Raw genomic sequence first — 20182 nt, 5'->3', positions numbered from 1 at the left:
AGAGGGGTCAGCCTCTCCAGAATATTAGCTAATTCCATCCTTCTATGCCATATTATCAACAGCCCCTTCCAACATGAAAAAGTTAGAATGGCCATAGCCCAAATACCTCTCAAGTGTGAGAGAAAGATCAAAGGTGATGGTGGAGTTATGAAGAGAAGGTCGGTTTAACAAATTAGTATGAGTGCTGAATTAGTATACTGATATTACTTTCTGGCTGTAGTAACCTTAGAGCAGCTAGAAATAAAAACCTAAAATTGTGGAATTGTAACCCATATTAAACTCTGAAATCTGTTCTACAACTAACTGTGTGATGTACTTTGAAATTTATTGCTTTTATATATATATATGTCATTTTTCACAAAAAAGAAAAAAAAGAAGAGTATAATAGAGAAGATAGGATTTAACAAATGAATATGACTGCTGAATCAATATATTGATATTCCTATTGGTCTCCAGTATCGTAGAGCAGCTAGAAAAAAAATGAAAAATCATGGAACTGTAGTCCATACCAAACTTTAAAATCTGTTCTATAACTATTTGTTAAAATGTATTTGGAAATTTATTGCTTTTTCGTATACATGTTATTTTTCACACACAAAAAGTTAAAGAAAAAGTATGAATTAATGGTGTACTTTCAAATAAAAAGATAACATGCTTCCTAGATCTGTCTACTGCAATGGCTAGAAAAAAATGGCAAACCCTAGCAACTAGACTATGGTCTCTAAACACCTTCTCAGACTAAAATGTAACTAGGGCTCCTTGAACAAATGGCTGATTTAGCTTATTTCCTTTCTGCTATAAAAAATATTACTAAGGCCACACCAAAAGGGCAGAGGAGGAGCTCATCTTATCTTTATTAATAATTCTGTCTCTCACATAGGTCTTATATCTAAGAATTATGCTGAAGAAATGTGAGAACGTGGGGTTTCCTTCCTTGGTTGCAGAAGTGACTCAAACAACACTGAGACCTGGAAAAGGCAACTATTTGTTCACTGTATTATTCCTAAAGAGCTTGAGGGTATTGCAGTAAAGCAAAATGAAGGAAATGACACAAACACTGGCCACTAGCAATATCCAAGACTGAGCTGACTACAGAGTAAACTACAGGTTCTGAGAATTGCCAGAATGATCTGGATTAAAATAAACAAACAAGCCCAGGATATTCCTCAAACAAATTTAAAGATAATATAAAAATGTAATGAGTAAATACCACTCATACTTAAATTCTAATTCCTTGTATCTAGTAAAAAAAAAAAAAGGCTACAGCTAATTAGTAATACTGTAGTAGTAACTATGAACTAGGAAATGCTGCAAAATATGGAAAAAGCAATAAAACTGGGATACTTAAAAAAAAAAACCTGGAGCTAAAATGAAAGGGCTCCCACTGGCCAAGGATGGGGACATAAAAACAACAACGAAACCGTAATAGGGTAAAACATTATACATCAAATACGTAAAAATTCCTAATTTCTTAATGACATTTTAAAAAGAAAAAAACACAAGAAACTTCACTGGTCACCTTAGGAGAATGCTAGAAAATCAACTGAAAGGAAAAGAATCAAACATTAATCCCGCCTTTCCTATACAGACTGTACTTCAAGATACATAGTTTACGGGGAAGTTTTCTTCTTTCTAGATTTCCAGCTAATAAATGCAGAAGAATTAGAGTTAGAAAAACTTTAATTTTACTACCCCTAATGAAATAACAGATATAAGCAGTGATCAACAATGACTGCTAAACTATTAGCTAAAGGCTCAAAGAGATCTTTAGTATGGAAGATAGGAAATGAAAAAACCTGAAGCTATTGGTCAATATTAATTAACATTATAAATGGAAAGACAATCAGATATTAGATGCTTACTGATTCGATGAAATAAGTATTCAGCACAAACTATAAAGTACTGCTGCAAAAGTGGGGAAAAAAATGAAACCTAAATTTGATCAAGCCTCTACATCTGTGGTGTTGAATAAGGTAGCCACATTTCACTACTTAAATTTAAAGTTTTTTAAAAATTAAAATTCAGTTCTTCAAGCACTAGCTACATTTCAAGCACTCAACAGTTGCATGTGGCCAGTGGCTACATATTGCAGAGCATAGATTCAGAATATTTTCTTTATCATAGAAAGTCCTATTAGACAATATTGCCCTAGATAAAGTTACCAGTCAACATAAAATCTAGGGAATAAAGGAACATATTAAAAGACATCTCAGGGATGCAACTGCATTCTGGGAAATTTTATAGAACAAATTATCGCAGTTCCTCACTAATAAATGATTGAAGAGCTATATTAACCAAATGCAGTATTTCGAAACTTGGGTGGATGTTAATTTTCAAACCAATTGTGGAAAATTTTAGAGACAACTAGGAAAGTTTGAACATTGATTAGATATTTGATATTAAAGAAATTAATTCTGCCCACCCCCGGCTTTTTTTTTTTTTACTGTGAAATTAAACATGCAAAAAATAAATTTCAAAGTATAGTTTAACTAGTAGTTATAGAGGAAGTTTCAAAATATGGTATTGGTTGCAGTAACACTATTTCAGGTGTTTCCTTCTAGCTGTGCTAATACACTACAGACTAACAAGAAACATTATAGTGATTCAGTAGTCACAATCATTTGTTAAATACTATCTTCCTCCCCCTCATTTGATCTCTCTCCCAATCGTCAGTGATATCTGGGCAATGACTGTTGTAACTTTCTCATATTGAAAAGGGTTGTTGACATTATGGGATAGATGGATGCAACCAGTTGACGTTTTTGGACTGGTGCCTCTGGGTTTCAGAGCTTATCTGGCATAGGAACAGTCTGGAAGTTTTAAGTTTAAAGAAATTCATTTTTAGCATTTTGTTTATGCTATTAGTTTTATGTTTTAGAAATACATATTAAAGTATTTTACAGATAAAGTAACATATATGTGATTCATTGTAAAACAATCCAGGGCAAAGGGCACAGGAGTAAGTATATAAGAAACAAGACTATCATATGTTGATTCTTGTTGAAGGTAGGGTAATGGGTACATAAAAGTTAGTTATGAAAAAAGTTAATTATGAGGGTGGTCACTGTTTGGAGTTTTAGTGAGCCAGGTGACTTTATGACATTGGAGCCCTGTCACTGTGTTGTCTGCAGGTGTGATGGCACTTCTCCGGAGCATGTAGGGCTTGTTGAGCTCCTTGGGAAAATTGGGAGTGTAGTTCTGCTCTGGTTGTGGAAATCGATTATGCTTTTCTCTCAGTTTTGCATGTATACTGAGATGGTTTTCCTCCACCTTAGGTAATTATCCAAAGAAGCCTTTGACTCCAAACGTTCGCTTTTCCAGAACCCCAATGTAAAAAATTCAGAACTAATTAAGAAAATTGCCCAGCTATGGAGGGAACTTCCTGATTCAGAGAAAAAAATATATGAAGATGCTTACAGGACAGAATGGCAGATATACAAAGAAGAAATAAACATAATTCAAGGGAGAAGGAGGAGGAGCCAAGATGGCGGCTTAGCGAGGTGTTAGATTTAGTTTGTCCTCCAGAGCAGCTAATAAATAGCCAGAAACAGTACAGAACAACTGTTGGGGCCACGTCAGTGACCGGACACACAGCGTACCCCAGTGTGGACCAGCTGCGAGTCACCCCCCTGGAACCAATTCCACAGGCTGCTTTCCAGAGGGGAAAGGAAAGAGACTTAACTAGCAGCAGGGCTGAGCACAACCAAACACCAACTGTGGAATTACTTAACAAATTCTGACTACTAAAAATAGGCCACCAGCTCAGCTGAACCTAGAGTAAAAGTGGAGGTCGCTGGTTTTTGCCCCAGCGTAGAGGGGGGAGGGCTGACAGAAAAAGAAAATAGAAAAAAGAAAAAAAAACAACAGTTTTTTTTGGGATCTGAAAGGTCTGGGCCCTGCAGGAAAGGAGGGGGCACATAGGACCTGGAGATACACAGAGCAACTTACCAATTTAAGATCTTGATTGGCAAACCTGAGGAACAGGGTCCTACTCTGTAAAGGATTTTTCTTTTTCTATTTCGTGGCTGTGTTTCTATGGATTGATTACTCTTGGATACAGCTGCAAGGCTTCTTGAGCTCCACTGCCCCAGGCATAGGCAGAAACAGGCTTGTTTGAGAGCTTGTCTGGAGCCTGTGCCTTCCCCAGGAGAGGGGTGGGGCCTAGCTCAGGTGGAATCCCTCCCTCAAGAAATTCAGACCCCAGGGTCTAGAAAAGGGAAGCAATTAAAGCCAGTCTACAACCTCTCTTCTGTCTTCACCACGCCCCCAACAGGGAGAGTCTGCTGAAGTTAAAGGTACTGCATCACCTTATGCCCGTGGAACCTGCAGGCAGAAAAGCGCCACATACTGTGCAGGGTAGGAAAAACACAGAGTCCAGAGACTACATAGGAAAACCTTTTGATCTGCTGGCTCTCACCCTCAGGGAAAACTCATGCAGATGACTCTTTCCTCCTGAGATCAGTTTGATCTGGAAAAATCTGACTGGGGTCTATAATACCTACACAGACCCTCCTAAGGGGTGGGGGAAAGGTACTACACAGACAGGGCAAGAAACAAAAAAAACAAGAACTGAAAAATTCTGATCTATTAAATAAAACCTAAGCTAAAGGACCAGAATAAGCTGAACTGAATGTCAAAGAAAACAGACAGACAACAAAGTCATCCAGCAAGAAAATCCTAGGGGAAAAAAAAGTGAACACAATCTCCAGAATAAATGAATTAAGGTAATTAAATGCCCAGATGCCATCAAAAAATAACTAATCGAACACTTCCGGAGAAGATGGCGGCTTAGTAAGACGCGCGGGTCTTAGTTCCTCCTCCAGAAAAGCAACTAAAGAAACAGAAACAATACGAAACAGCTCCCGGAGTCACGACAGAGACTAAAAAGACAGCGTACCCCATTCTGGAACAGCTGAACGGGCAGGGAGAATCTGCTGCGGTGAGCTACCCGAGGGGCGTGCGTTTTCCCGGCCGGGGCGGCTGGCGACTGGGGTCCCCTCCACGCACGTGACTCCCCGGTCTGACTGGGAACGTTGGCTAGCGGGGCCCCCCCGTCACGCTTGGCGTTTCGGGCCAGCTGGGCAATTAGGACCGGCACTCTCCCAAGCCGCGGCGGCCAGCGACCCCCACCTCCACGCGCGGTTTCCCGGGCCGACTGCGGTGCAGACAGACGAGCGCCACGAGTGCCACCTACTGGGCAGGAAAAGAAAAACAGAGCCCAGAGATTTCACAGAAAAAGCTTTCAACCAGCTGGGTCCCACACCCAGGGAAATCTGATCAAATGCCCAGACACCAGCAGAAAATAATGGATGACGCTCGGAAAATTGAAGATATGGCCCAGTCAAAGGAACAAACCAATAGTTCAAATGAGATACAGGAGCTGAGACAACTAATGCTGAATATACGAACAGAAATGGAAAAACTCTTCAAAAACCAAATCAATAAATTGAGGGAGGACATGAAGAAGACATGGGCTGAACAAAAAGAAGAAATAGAAAATCTGAAAAAACAAATCACAGAACTTATGGGAGTGAAGGACAAAGAAGAAAAAATGGAAAAAACAATGGATACCTACAATGGTAGATCTAAAGAGGCAGAAGCTACAATTAGTGAACTGGAGGATGGAACATCTGAATTCCAAAAAGAAACAGAAACTATAGGGAAAAGAATGGAAAAACTTGAGCAGGGGATCAGGGAACTGAATGACAATATGAAGCGCACAAATATACGTGTTGTGGGTGTCCCAGAAGGAGAAGAGAAGGGAAAAGGAGGAGAAAAACTAATGGAAGAAATTATCACTGAAAATTTCCCAACTCTTATGAAAGACCTAAATTTACAGATCCAAGAAGTGCAGCGCACCCCAAAGAGAATAGACCCAAATAGGCGTTCTCCAAGACACTTACTACTTAGAATGTCAGAGGTCAAAGAGAAAGAGAGGATCTTGAAAGCAGCAAGAGAAAAACAATCTGTCACATACAAGGGAAACCCAATAAGACTATGTGTAGATTTCTCAGCAGAAACCATGGAAGCTAGAAGACAGTGGGATGATATATTTAAATTACTAAAAGAGAAAAACTGCCAACCAAGACTCCTATATCCAGCAAAATTGTCCTTCAAAAATGAAGGAGAAATTAAAACATTTATAGACAAAAAGTCACTGAGAGAATTTGTGACCAAGAGACCAGCTCTGCAAGAAATACTAAAGGGAGCACTAGAGTCAGATACGAAAAGACAGAAGAGAGAGGTATGGAGTAAAGTGTAGAAAGAAGGAAAATCAGATATGATATATATAATACAAAAGCCAAAATGGTAGAGGAAAATATTATCCAAACAGTAATAATACTAAAAGTTAATGGACTGAATTTCCCAATCAAAAGACATAGAATGGCAGAATGGATTACGACCCAGCAATACCACTGCTAGGTATCTACTCAAGGGACTTAAGGGCAAAGACACAGACGGACATTTGCACACCAGTGTTTATAGCAGCATTATCTACAATTGCAAAGAGATGGAAACAGCCAAAATGTTCATCAACAGACGAGTGGCTAAACAAACTGTGGCGTATACCTACGATGGAATATTATGCAGCTTTAAGACAGACTAAACTTATGAAGCATGTAATAACATGGTGGACCTAGAGAACATTATGCTGAATGAGTCTAGCCCAAAACTAAAGGACAAATACTGTAAGGTCCCACTGATGTGAACCGACATTTGAGAATCAGCTTGGAATATATCATTGGTAACAGAGACCAGCAGGAGTTAGAAACAGGGTAAGATAATGGGTAATTGGAACTGAAGGGATACAGACTGTGCAACAGGACTAGATACAAAAACTCAAAAATGGACAGCACAATAATACCTAAGTGTAATGTAACTGTGTTGGAACACTGAATGAAGCTGCACCTGAAATATGGTTTTTTGTTTGTTTGTGTGTTTGTATCTTTTGTTTTTGTTTTTTTTCTTTTTTCTTTTTGTATATATATATTATTAGTATTATTATTTTAATTCTCTTCTCTATATTAACATTCTATATTTTTTTCTGCTGTTTTGCTAGTTCTTTTCCTAAATCGATGCAAATGTACTAAGAAATGATGATCATACATCTATGTGATGATACTAAGAATTACTGAGTGCATTTGTAGAATGGAATGATTTCTAAATGTTGTGTTAATTTCTTTTCTTTTTTTTGATTAATAAAAAAATTAAAAAAAAAAAAATAACTAATCACACTATGAAAATTAAAGAAATGGCCCAGTCAAAGGAACAAACCAACAATTCAAATGAGATACAGGAGTTGAAACAATTAATTCAGAATGTTCAAACAGACATGGAAAACCTCATCAAAAATCAAATCAATGAACTGAGGGAGGATATAAAGAATGCAAGGAACGAACAAAAAGAAAAAATCGAAAGTCTGAAAAAACAAATCACAGAATTTATGGGAATGAAAGGCACAGTAGAAGAGATGAAGAAAACAATGTCAGATTTCAAGAGGCAAAACACAGGATTAGTGAACAGGAGGATGGGACATCTGAAATACGACAAGCAAAAGAAAATACAGGGAAAAGAATAGAAAAATATAAGCAGGGACTCAGGGACCTGAATGACAACATGAAGTGCACAAATATACATGTTGTGGGTGTCCCTGAAGGAGAAGAGAAAGGAAAAGGAGGAGAAAAACTAATGGAGGAAATTATCACTGAAAATTTCCCAACTCTTTCATGAAAGACTTAAAATTATACATCCAAGTAGTGCAGCATACCCCAAAGAGAATAGATCCAAACAGACATACTCCAAGACACTTACTAATCACAATGTCACATGTCAAAGAGAAAGAGAGAATTTTGAAAGCAGCAAGAGAAAAGAAATCCATCACATACAAGGGAAGCCCAATAAGACTATGTGTAGATTTCTCAGCAGAAACCATGGAGGTGAGAAGACAGTGGGATGATATATTTAAGATACTAGAAGAGAAAAACTGCCACCAAAAATTCTATATCCAGCAAAACTGTCCTTCAAAAATGAGGGGGAAATTAAAACATTTGCATACAAAAATTCACTGAGAGAATTAGTGACCAAGAGACCAGCTCTGTAAGAAATACTAAAGGGAGTACTAGAGACAGATAAGAAAAGACAGGAGAGAGAAGTGTGGAGAAGAATATAGAAATGAAGACTATCAGTAAAGGTAAAAAGAAAAATAAGATATGACATATAAAATCCAAAAGGCAAAATGGTAGAAGAAAGTACTGTCCGTACATTAATAACACTAAATGTTAATAGATTAAACTCCCCAATTAGAAGACACAGACCGGCAGAATGGATTAAAAAACAGGACCCATCTATATGCTGTCTACAGGAAACGCATCTTAGACCCAAGGATAAACATAGGTTGAAAGTGAAAGGTTGGGAAAAGATATTCCATGCAAATAATAATCAGAAAAGAACAAGAGTAGCTATACTAATATCCAACAAATTAGACCTCAAATATAAAACAGTTAAAAGAGACAAAGAAGGACACTATGTATTAACAAAAGGAACAATTCAACAAGAAGACATAACAATCATTTATATTTATGCACCGAGCCAGAATGCTCCAAAATACATAAGACAAACACTGAAAAGAGAAATAGACACATCTACCGTAATAGTTGGAGACTTCAATTCCCCACTCTCATCAATGGACAGAACATCAAGACAGAGGATCAATAAAGAAACAGAGAATTTGAATAATACAATAAATGAGCTAGACTTAACAGACATATATGGAACATCACACCCCACAACAGCAGGATACACCTTTTTCTCAAGTGCTCACAGATCATTCTCAAGGATAGACCATATGCTGGGTCACAAAGCAAGTCTCAATAAATTTAAAAAGATTGAAATCATACAAAACACTTTCTCAGATCATAAAGGAATGAAGCTGGAAATCAATAATAAGCAGAGTGCCAGAAAATTCACAAATATATATATGGAGGCTCAACAGCACACTCTTAAACAACCAGTGGGTTAAGGAAGAAATTACAAGAGAAATCAGTAAATATCTTCAGGCAAATGAAAATGAAAACACAACATATCAAAATTTCTGGGATGCAGCAAAGGCAGTGTTAAGAAGGAAATTTATTGTCCTAAATGCCTATATCAAAAAAGAAGAAAGAGCAAAAATCGAGGAATTAACTGTCCACTTAATGTGTTCTCTAGGAAGAACTAGAGAACAAACAGCAAATTAACCGCAAAGCAAGCAAAAGGAAAGAAATAACGGAGATAAGAGCAGAAATAAATGAAACTGAGAACATGAAAACAATTGAGAAAATCAACAAAACGAGAAGTTGGTTCTATGAGAAAATCAATAAGATTGATGGACCCTTAGCAAGGTTGACAAAACGAAGAAGAGAGTGTACAAATAAATAAAATCAGAAATGGAAGAGGAGACATAACCACTGACCCCACAGAAATAAAGGAAGTAATAGGAGGATACTATGAACAACTTAATGCTAATAAATTCGACAATGTACATGAAATGAACAACTCCCTAGAAAGGCATGAATAACCAACATTGACTCAAGAAGAAATTGACGACCTCAACAAACCAATCACAAGTAAAGAAATGGAATCAGTCATTAAGAAGCTCCCCAAAAAGAAAAGTTCAGGACCAGATGGCTTCACATGTAAATTCTACCAAATATTCAAGAAAGAATCAGTACCAATCCTGCTCAAACTCTTCAAACACATTGAAGAGGATGGAAAGCTACCTAACTCATTCTACGAAGCCAACATCACCCCCATACCAACACCAGACAGATATTACAAGAAAACTACAGACCAATCTCTCTAAAAAATACAGATGCAAAAATCCTCAACAAAATTCTTGCAAATTGAATCCAGCAGCACATTAAAAAAATTATACACCATGACCAAGTAGGATTCATCCTACGTATGCAAGGATGGTTCAACATAAGAAATCATCCTTGCACTGTATTACAATTGTATTACAATTAATGTAATACACCATATCAACAAATCAAAGCAGAAAAACCACACGATCATCTCAATGATACAAAAAAGGCATGTGACAAAATTCAACATCCTTTCCTGTTGAAAACACTTCAAAGGATAGGAATAGAAGGCAACTTCCTCAACATAATAAAGGGAATATAAGAAAAGCCCATAGCTACCATCATCCTCAATGGGGAAAAACTGAAAACTTTCCTCCTAAGGTCAGGAACAAGACAAGGATCTCCAGCATCACCACTGTTATTCAACATTGTGTTGGAAGTTCTGCCAGAGTAATTAGACAAGAAAACAAAATACAAGGCATCAAAATTGGAAAGGAAGAAGTAAAACACTCACTGTTTGCAGATGATATGATACTGTATGTCGAAAACCCTGAAAATCCACAGCAAAACTAGTAAAATTAATAAATGAGTACAGCAAAGTGGCAGGTTACAAGATCAACACTCAAAAATCTGTAGTGTTTCTATACACTCGTAATGAATAATCTGAGGGGGAAATCAAGAAAAAATTCCATTTACAATTGCAACCAAAAGAATAAAATATTTAGAAATAAACTTAAAGATACAAAAGACCTATACAAAGAAAACTATAAGAAATTGTCAAAAGAAATCATAGAAGACCTAAATAAATGGAAGGGCATACCGTGTTCATGGATTGAAAGACTAAATATAATTAAGATGTCAATTCTACCTAAATTGACTTATAGATTCAATGCAATACCAATTAAAATCCCAAAAACTTATTTTTCAGAAATAGAAAAACCAATTACCAAATTTATCTGGAGGGGCAGGTTGCCCAGAATAGCTAAAAATATCTTGAGAAAGAAAAATGAAGTTGGAGTCCTCACGCTCCCTGAGTTTACGGCGTATTATGAAGCTACAATGGTCAAAACAGCATGGTACTGGCATAAAGATAGATATACTGACCAATGGAATCGAATAGAGTGTTCAGATATAGACCCTCTCATCTATGGACAACTGATCTTTGATAAGGCAGTCAAGCCAACTCACCTGGGACAGAACAGTCTCTTCAATAAATGGTGCCTGGAGAACTGGATATCCATAAGCAAAAGACTGAAAGAGGATCCATATCTCACACCCTATACAAAAATTAACTCAAAACGGATCAAAGACCTAAACATTAGATCTAAGGCCATAAAACTTTTAGAAGAAAATGTAGGGGGTGATATCTTACAAATCTATACCTTAAACCCCACGAGCATGGAAGAAATAAATAAATAAATAAATGGGAACGCCTCAAAATTAAACACTTTTGTGCATCAAAGAACTTCATCAAGAAAGTAAAAAGAGAGCCTACACACAATGGGAGACAATATTTGGAAATGATATATCACATAAAGGACTAGTATTCAGAATATATAAAGAGATTGTTCAACTCAACAACAAAAAGGCAGACAACCCAATTACAAAATGGGCAAAAGACGTGAACAGACATTTCTCAGAAGAGGAAATATAAATGACCAAAAGGCACATGAAGAGATGCTCAACTTCCCTGGCTATTAGAAAATGCAAATCAAAACCACAATGAGATATCATCTCACACCTACCAGAATGGCCATTATCAACAAAACAGAAAATGACAAGTGCTGGAGAGGATGTGGAGAAAGAGGCACACTTATCCACTGTTGGTGGGAATGTCAAATCGTACCATCGCTGTGGAAGGCAGTGTGGCGGTTCCTCAGGAAGCTAAATATAGAATTGCCATATGACCCGGCAATACCATTGTTAGGTATCTACTCAGAGGACATGAGGGCAAGGACACACACAGACATTTGCACACCAATGTTTATAGCATCATTTACACTTGCAAAGAGATGGAAACAGCCAAAATATTCATCAACAGATAAGTGGCTAAACAAACTGTGGTATATACATATGATGGAATATTATGCAGCCATAAGACAGAATAAAGTTATGAAGTATTTAACAACATGGATGGACCTTAAGGACATTATGCTGAATGAATTAGCCAGAAACAAAAGGACCAATACTGTACGGTCTCACTGATATGAACTTGACATTAGTGAATAAACTTGGAGAATTTCATTGGTAACAGAGACCATCAGGAGATAGAAATAGGGTAAGATATTAGGCAATTGGAACTAAAGGGATACAGATCTTGCAATAGGATGGATTGTAAAAACTCAGAAATGGATAGCACAATACTACCTAACTGTAATACAATAACGTTAAAACACTGAATGAAGCTGAATGTGAGAATTATAGAGGGAGGAGGGCTGGGGGTACAAATGAAATCAGAAAGAAAGATAGACAATAAAGACTGAGATGGTATAATCTAGGAATGCGCAGAGTGTATAATGATAGTGACAAAATGCACAAATTAAAAAAATTGTTTTTGCATGAGGAAGAACATAGGAACGTCATTACTGCAGAGTGTTGAAAATTGATACTAATTAATATTTTAAAAATTTAACTTATGTGTGAGACTAAAGCAAAAAATGTTTATTTGGTACAAAATTTACATTTTTGACTAGTGCATTTTCTAATAATACTTATGTAGACAGCTTAATTGAACACTGTAAGTACATGGAACCTTGAGTAGGGAATGAGATTTTGTTGGTTTGTTCAGAGTGATGCTGTGATAAATCTCAGAGTGATTTGAACAGTAAATAAAAACGTATTTGCAATGTCCCCTTCAGGGAATGGTGAGAAAGGGGGAAAATTCAACTTCCCCAAGTTGAATTCTTGATATTCTCACAAGCAGTGCAGACAACCAAAGCAATAGGCTGAGCCCCCAGTCTTGGGGTTTGTTCCTATGAAACTTAACCCCACAAAGGATAGGTCAAGTCTACTTAAAATTAGGCCTAAGAGTCACTTCCAAGAGAACCTCTTTAGTTGCTCAGATGTGGTCTCTCTCTCCAGCCAACAGAACAAGCAAACTCACTGCCCTTCCCAGCTCTACGCGGAACATGACTCCCAGGGGCGTGGACCTTCCTGGCAACGTGAGAAAGAAATCCTAGAATGAGCTGGGACTCAGCACCACGGGATTGAGCAAACCTTCTTGACTAAAAGGGGGAAGAGTGAAATGAGACAAAATAAAGTCTCAATGGCTGAGAGATTCCAAACAGAGTCGAGAGGTTATCCTGGAGTTATTCTTATGCATTAAATAGATATCACCTTGTTAGTCAAGATGTAATGGAGAGGCTGGAGGGAACTGGCTGAAAATGTAGAGCTATGTTCCAGTAGCCATGCTTCTTGAAGATGATTGTATAAGGATATAGCTTTCACAATGTGACTGTGTGATTGTGAAAATCTTGTGTCTGATGCTCCTTTTATCTACCTAATCAAAAGATGAGTAAAACATATGCAATGAAAATAAATAATAGGGGGAACAAATGTTAAAATAAAGTTAGACTGAAATGCTAGTGGTCAATGAAAAGGAGGGGTAAGGAGTATAGTATGTATGAATTTTTTTGTTGTCTTTTTATTTCTTTTTCTGATCTGATGCAAATGTTCTAAGAAATGATCATGATGATGAAAATGCAACTATGTGATGCTATTGTGAATTACTGATTATGTATGTAGAATGGAATGATCATACGTTAAGAATGTTTGCATTTCTTTCTTGTTATATTTTTTATTAAATTAATTTATTTATTAATTAAAAAAATAAGAACAAGCATTAACATATCATTCCGTTCTACATATATAATCAATAATTCTCAATATCATCACATAGTTGCATATTCATCATTTCTTAGAACATTTGCATCAATTCAGAAAAAGAAATAAAAAGACAACAGAAAAAGAAATAAAATGATAACAGAGAAGAAAAAAAAAAGATTATACATACCAAACCCCTTACCCCTCGCTTTCATTTATCACTAGCGTTTCAAACTAAATTTACTTTAACATTTGTTCCCCCTATTATTTATTTTTATTCCATATGTTCTACTCGTCTGTTGACAAGGTAGATAAAAAGAGCATCAGACACAAGGTTTTCACAATCACACAGTCACATTGTGAAAGCTATATCATTATTCAGTCATCATCAAGAAACATGGCTACTGGAACACAGCTCTACATTTTCAGACAGTTCCCTCCAGACTCTCCACTACATCTTGAATAATAAGGTGATATCTACTTAATGCATAAGAATAACCTCCAGGATAACCTATCGACTCTGTTTGGAATCTCTCAGCCATTGACACTTTGTCTCATTTCACTCTTCCCCCTTTTGGTCGAGAAGGTTTTCTCAATCCCTTGATGCTGAGTCTCAGCTCATTCCAGGATTTCTGCCTCACATTTCCAGGAAGGTCCACACCCCTGGAAGTCATGTCCCACGTAGATGCGGAGGGTGGTGAGTCTGCTTGTTGTGTTGGCTGGAGAGAGAGGTTGTCATATTTTTTTCTTTAAATTGAAAATTAATAAATAAAAGAGTTGGAGAAAAAAAACTTAATTCACGAATAGCTAACTCCAAGTTAGATCATATCTTTAGAAAAAGAAATCATGCAAAAATGTTTAAAAAGAAAGCATTAATTAAAAAGAGAGCGCAAACAATGCTTGGAAAATGGAAAAGACCTTGATCAGCTTAAAAAATTTTCATATCTGAACGCTTCCAAGAAACTAAGGAAGGTTCATCACATGCAAAGCTGAAGACTATAAATAAAAACTGGGAAAATGTACCTGGATCTCAAAAGCAAGTATATATTCAGCTTGTTAAAGATGATAAAATTTGTTGATATTGAAATGAAATTATGGGAAGAACAAATGATTAAAGTTGGACAAAATGATTTTATAACATCACAAAATGAAGTATCAAACAAAAGACGGCACTGAGATTTTTTAAAATAAAAGACTGAGTTATGTTCATAACGGATAGGTTCAATAAACCAATTAGGTCTTAACACCTGAAACTTGTAAAACTGGAAAGGATAAAATTGGAAAAATTTTATATTTGATTATTTTTTCTTCATCCCATGGACTTCTGCAATATAATATATCATGTATTAGTATCTTGCTTTAGAAAGTCCAAGTAGTTATAAGTTCAAATTATATTATTTTGCATTTATCAACTACTGAGGATCAAAATAAGGTATTTAAATGTAGCAATGAATCAATTTTATCCTTTGATAAAATTCAGACTCTGAATTTTTTTATATGGAATGAAACAAAAAGATTATTCTTGTTTCATTAAATTATGGAGGAAAGAGTTTGCTTTTCAGAATTGTCCCAAATTGTAGAAGCCAGTGTTCTATGATATAATTGCGTAGTTTTTAAAAAGCAGCCAGAACTCGTGCAGGTAAAATTCTAATTCTTATGTATAAGTCATAAAAGGGACTGAGAGATTTATAAACTTTTCCTCCATTGTCTTTTCTTTCTCCTAAATTAAAAACTAAAAAATTATGTACCAAATCTAAGCATTTTGTGTCGTATTGCACAGAATTAAAAAATTCCATCTTTAACTTTACATGTGTCCAAATTATGTGTTTTAAGGTGAAACACTGATTTTATAGTGTCTTTCTTTTTTTTCCTTTTTTAACTATGGAATTTTTTTTTCTGAAATACTGTTCTCTGGTGGGTGAGTACATTTATCCAAAAAGTAGAGAACTTGTGTAAGTTTTAAAATGAGAGTTTAAAAATAAAAGTATCTGGGGCGGGCCATGGTGGCTCAGTAGGCAGAGTTCTCGCCTGCCATGCTGGAGACCTGGGTTCGATTCCTGGTTCCTGCCCATGCGCAAATAAACCCACGAAAGTATTTAGATTTTGAATCTGTTATTTCTACTTTATTATTTTTTTTATATGGGCAGGCTCCGGGAATCGAACCTGGGTCTCTGGCATGGCAGGCAAGAATTCTGCCACTGAGCCACCGTTGCACCGCCCGTACCCGTTATTTCTAAACAGGTTCAAATGTTATTTTGCATAACATCCCAAGGCCTTATATAAGGAGAAAGCCAACCAGCCCATGTGCCAAATTGGGTCTGTGGGCCAAATCCAGCCTGTAGCCTGCTTTATATGGCCTCAATTGCGTTTACATTTTTAAATGGCTAAAAACAATTTCTTGACACATGAAAATTAATAATAAATTTAAATTTCAGCATTAATAAATAACGTTTTATTGGAACACACACAAAAGTTAATTATATATTCTCTCTACTTTTGTATATATTTGAAATTTTATAAAAAGAAAAGTTAACAAAGCCGTAAAAAAAATTCAAAGGAAAAAGTAAGCTATAAAAATAAACTTCTGCTTCAAATATGATAAAGGTTTAAAGTGCTCAATATCTAGAACACACCCATTTTTTAAATAAACTCCAACAGAAATATGAATTAAGGACAAGAATACACAATTCACAAAATAGATATTAAAGGCTAATAAATATGAAAATTACTTCAATCTCACTAGTAATTCAAGAAATGCAAACTATAACCAAAAGTATTACTGAATAGAATTTATAATATTCAATACTTTCAAGTTTTCAACAACAATGGCACCTAGACAAAGCTGGTGAAAGTGTGAACTGGGTACAACCTTTCTGGAAAGTGATTTGAACAAAGAACTTCAAAATTTTTGACTAAGCAGTTCTAGGAAGCATAACTCAAGGAAATAATCAGAAATACAAATAAAATGTATTTAAAATGGTATCACTGCACTATTATGCACAATAGTGAAAATACAGAAACTTAAATGTTCGGCAGTAAATATATTTTTCAAAAAATTCTGGTATGGTTATATGATGGAAGTATCTAACGTCATCTGTTCATCAAATACTTATTGAATATCTACCATGTGTCAAGGCAATACTTGCAGCTACTACTGCTGGCTTAAAAATTTTTTAATATTTTAATGAATATAATAATCACATGTCCAAAATAGAATGTTAACTGAAAAAAGTGATATACATTTCTGTAAAATTTTAATTTTTACCATACGCATATTAAATGTTCAACATATGATAACGAATAAAGTATTTTGCAAACAGAAAAAAAAACAAGTATTTTTTAAACCAAGATTTGAAATTCTATATTAATACGTGTTCAATTTGAAGTGGGAATAACACTGGCACACATATATACACACAAACAAACACACCTGTCAGAAAAGAAACATACCAAAATGTTAACAGTAGTTATCTCTAGGTAAGGATATGACAAGTAATATTTGTTTTTTTCTACAATAAGATTTCTTTTAAATCAGAAAATAATTTTGTTTCTAAAATTTTTCATTTCAAAGACAGAAGACAGTCATTCTGTAGCCCCCCTCACCTCAGAAGTAGCCCGAATGATCCCTGAGATGAGACAGCACAGCTGGTTTCCTCGGGTCTGGAAGGCAGACAAATCTGTCTTAAGCAGGTCTCTGTGCTGGTCAGAGGAGTCCAGCTGCTGGTTGAGGTGCAGCAGCTCCTCCTGCAGGGCATAAAGGCTCCGCAGGCGGGCCTGGCCTTCTTCCTTCCGAAGCCGCTCCTGCTCCATTTGCTTCAGCCGTTGTTGTTCTGCCTCCCGCAACTTCAGGTTGAGAATCTACAGAAAGAGCCATCAAATTACCTCTCTCTAATGGGCTTCTGAACTTTCTACATCCCTCAAGTCCTATATGGGCTAGATATTTTCACAGATGAGCAAATGGGTTCAGAGCAGGGAAACGAACTTCCCAAGGTCAGGCACAAAGAAGTATGATATGGGCCACATCCTCCACGATGACTAATTGCCACAACCTACTCTTCAGGCAGGTAACAAAGACATCAAAACACCCCACTGATTCTCCCAGGTTCTGACCTTTGCTCTATGATGATGCTCAGCTTTTAGCTTCTCCTGCTGCCCCAGGGCTTCTCTGGAACTGAATGAAAGACAGCAAGGAAGAACAGTTTTACCTTTCCTAAAAAGTTCCTTCTTTGTTGTACATTGTTCATCCTTCCAAGGTTGGTCATTTTTCAAAGATTATAAGCTCTCTTGCTATTTTATTTTGTTATATAAGGAATCAGATGTTCAAATCTTTCCCCTTGAACACACACATTCCCAGTCATAATTCAAGGAGACTCACCTCTTCTCCATCACTTCCCGTAAGTCCTGGAATTCTTTATGCTGCTTCAGTTCCTTCCGTTCATCAAACCGCTTCAGCTGTTCAGATGCCATCTCAGAGAGGGCTCGCACCTTCTTCTCCTGCTCCTCCTGCCAATGCCTCAGGCCCTCCTTAAAAGGATCATCACACACTCTAATGAGTTCCATTACATCCTTGGTCATTTACCCTGTGGACTACCCTTGCATCAGCCCTTGACATTATCAGAGATACTCAACGGCATGAAAACATCTGCACCCATCTCAGAACATTTGCAGGACTAATCCTTCCCTTTCAGGTTGATTTTTAAATGATTTTTTTGGTAACCTTTATCAATTTATCCCATATGTTTTATATCACTCTAATATAAGATGGGAATGAATGAGCAAGCACTTAGAAACAGTATCAAACAACCATGTACTTTAAGTTTCCATCCTCTGTATTCTTATAAGGGTTTCCTGGTAATCTACAGAATTCTTATTCTAATCATATAAACAAGCTATTCACATTCCTTCTTACTTCTTTGATCATGCAGACAAAAGGTTTAAACACCCAAGTGTTTATCAACAGAAGAATGGATAAACAAAATGTGGTAAACACAGATTTAATTGTAAAAAGGAAAGAAGTTGTTACATGCTATAGTGTGGATGACCCTTGAAGATATCAAGTTGAGTGAAATAAACTAGAGATAAAAGAGCAGTCACTGTGTGGTTTCACTTAAATGAATATGCAAATTTGGGGTGGGATGGGGTAGGGAGGTGCATGGTCCAGGAATCGAACCAGGTCTCCCGCATGATAGGCGAGCATTCTATCACTGAACCATCCGTGCACCCCCAGAATATTCAAATTTGTAGGTACAGAAAGTTACCAGGGATAGGAGTAAGAGGGAAGGGAGAATTAATGCATAATGGGTGCAGGGTTTCTTCTACTTGGTGTGATGAAAAGATTTGGTAATGGATTGTAGTGACAGTAGCATAATATAAATGTGAATAATGCCAACGAATTTCTGCTTGGGAGTGGCTGAGATGGGAAATTTTATGTTGCATAAATGTTTCCAGAATTAGAAAAAAAAAGAAAGAGAGACTAAAGAGAAAATGACAATTAAACGTAATACAGGATCCTGGACTAGAACTAATAATAGAAGAGAAAATGCTCAAAAGGACACTAGTGGGACAATTGAAAAAATTAGAATATAGACTGCATATTTTATGTCAACATTAACTTTCTTGAACTTGATAACTATACTTTATGCAGTTACATAAGTGAATATTCTTGTTCTTGGGAAATACATATATGGAAATATTAAGAAACAAGAAATATGCAACCTGAAGATAGGCAGACAGATGATAGGTATAGAGAGAGATAAATGGTTGGAGAGAGGGAGGGAAGACAAATGTGGCAAAATGTTAAACATTGGTAAATCTAGGTTTCTGGGTGGGAGGTACATTGGAGTGCTCTGTATGGTGTTTCTATTATTTTTGCAACTTTCCTGTAAGTCTGAATATATATCAAAAGAAAAAGTGTTAATGGCCTTCTATTAAAAGGCAAATATTACTCAAAAAAGTGAGCAAGCAAGCAGGCAATTAAATATTCCAAGAAAACAAAAAGCTAAACATGAAAGGAAATATGATTGCACTGCATAACTTGGTTCTGTAATAAATATTATATCCCTAATAGTATAAATACTAACTGATTTTTAATTTACAACCAAGCTCTAGACTAAGCATAGAAGACTTAATAGTGATTTCAGAACAAAGAGAAAATGTAATCAGTTTTAGCAATATACAAGTAAAGGTTCAAAAGCCAGATACTGGGAAGTGAAAGAGGGAAAGAGTTTTTTGGTCAGAACACTTACATTCTCTGCTTACCAAATGGAAAAGAAATTAAGAGATACTACCCATAACCGATGGAATAAGGATATAAATATATGAAAAATGTCCAGCAAAGAAACTACAAATAGTAGTAAAGCCATTTTGGCAGAAAGTGGATAATAAGTGAGCTAAATTATCAGCTACCACAGCAAGAACACAATAGATAATGTCTAAACTGATTAAAATTTAAAAAAAGCAGAATAAGTTCACTATTTAGAGATTTAGAGTAACCACTAGACAAAATAGTTATACATGCT

At 36.2% G+C, this 20182-nt stretch overlaps 1 protein-coding gene and 1 pseudogene across 3 annotated transcripts in view; one reads left to right on the top strand and one right to left on the bottom strand.

Moving 5' to 3' along the window:
* GLE1 (GLE1 RNA export mediator) overlaps positions 1-20182 on the bottom strand; it is an 84517-nt gene that overhangs the window by 27674 nt on the left and 36661 nt on the right. For all 3 annotated transcript variants that reach the window (XM_077146468.1, XM_077146463.1, XM_077146476.1), the window contains exons 4-6: positions 18040-18188; positions 17775-17835; positions 17268-17522 (exon numbers count right to left, since the gene is read on the bottom strand). In XM_077146468.1, coding sequence (XP_077002583.1) covers positions 17268-17522; positions 17775-17835; positions 18040-18188 — 465 coding nt within the window. The remainder of the gene's footprint in view (positions 1-17267; positions 17523-17774; positions 17836-18039; positions 18189-20182) is intronic.
* LOC143673668 (transcription factor A, mitochondrial-like) lies at positions 3052-14850 on the top strand (annotated as a pseudogene).

The sequence above is a fragment of the Tamandua tetradactyla genome, chromosome 2, assembly GCF_023851605.1.
Source record: "Tamandua tetradactyla isolate mTamTet1 chromosome 2, mTamTet1.pri, whole genome shotgun sequence".
NCBI lineage: Eukaryota > Metazoa > Chordata > Mammalia > Pilosa > Myrmecophagidae > Tamandua > Tamandua tetradactyla.
This window is presented reverse-complemented; position numbering and strand designations above follow the sequence as displayed.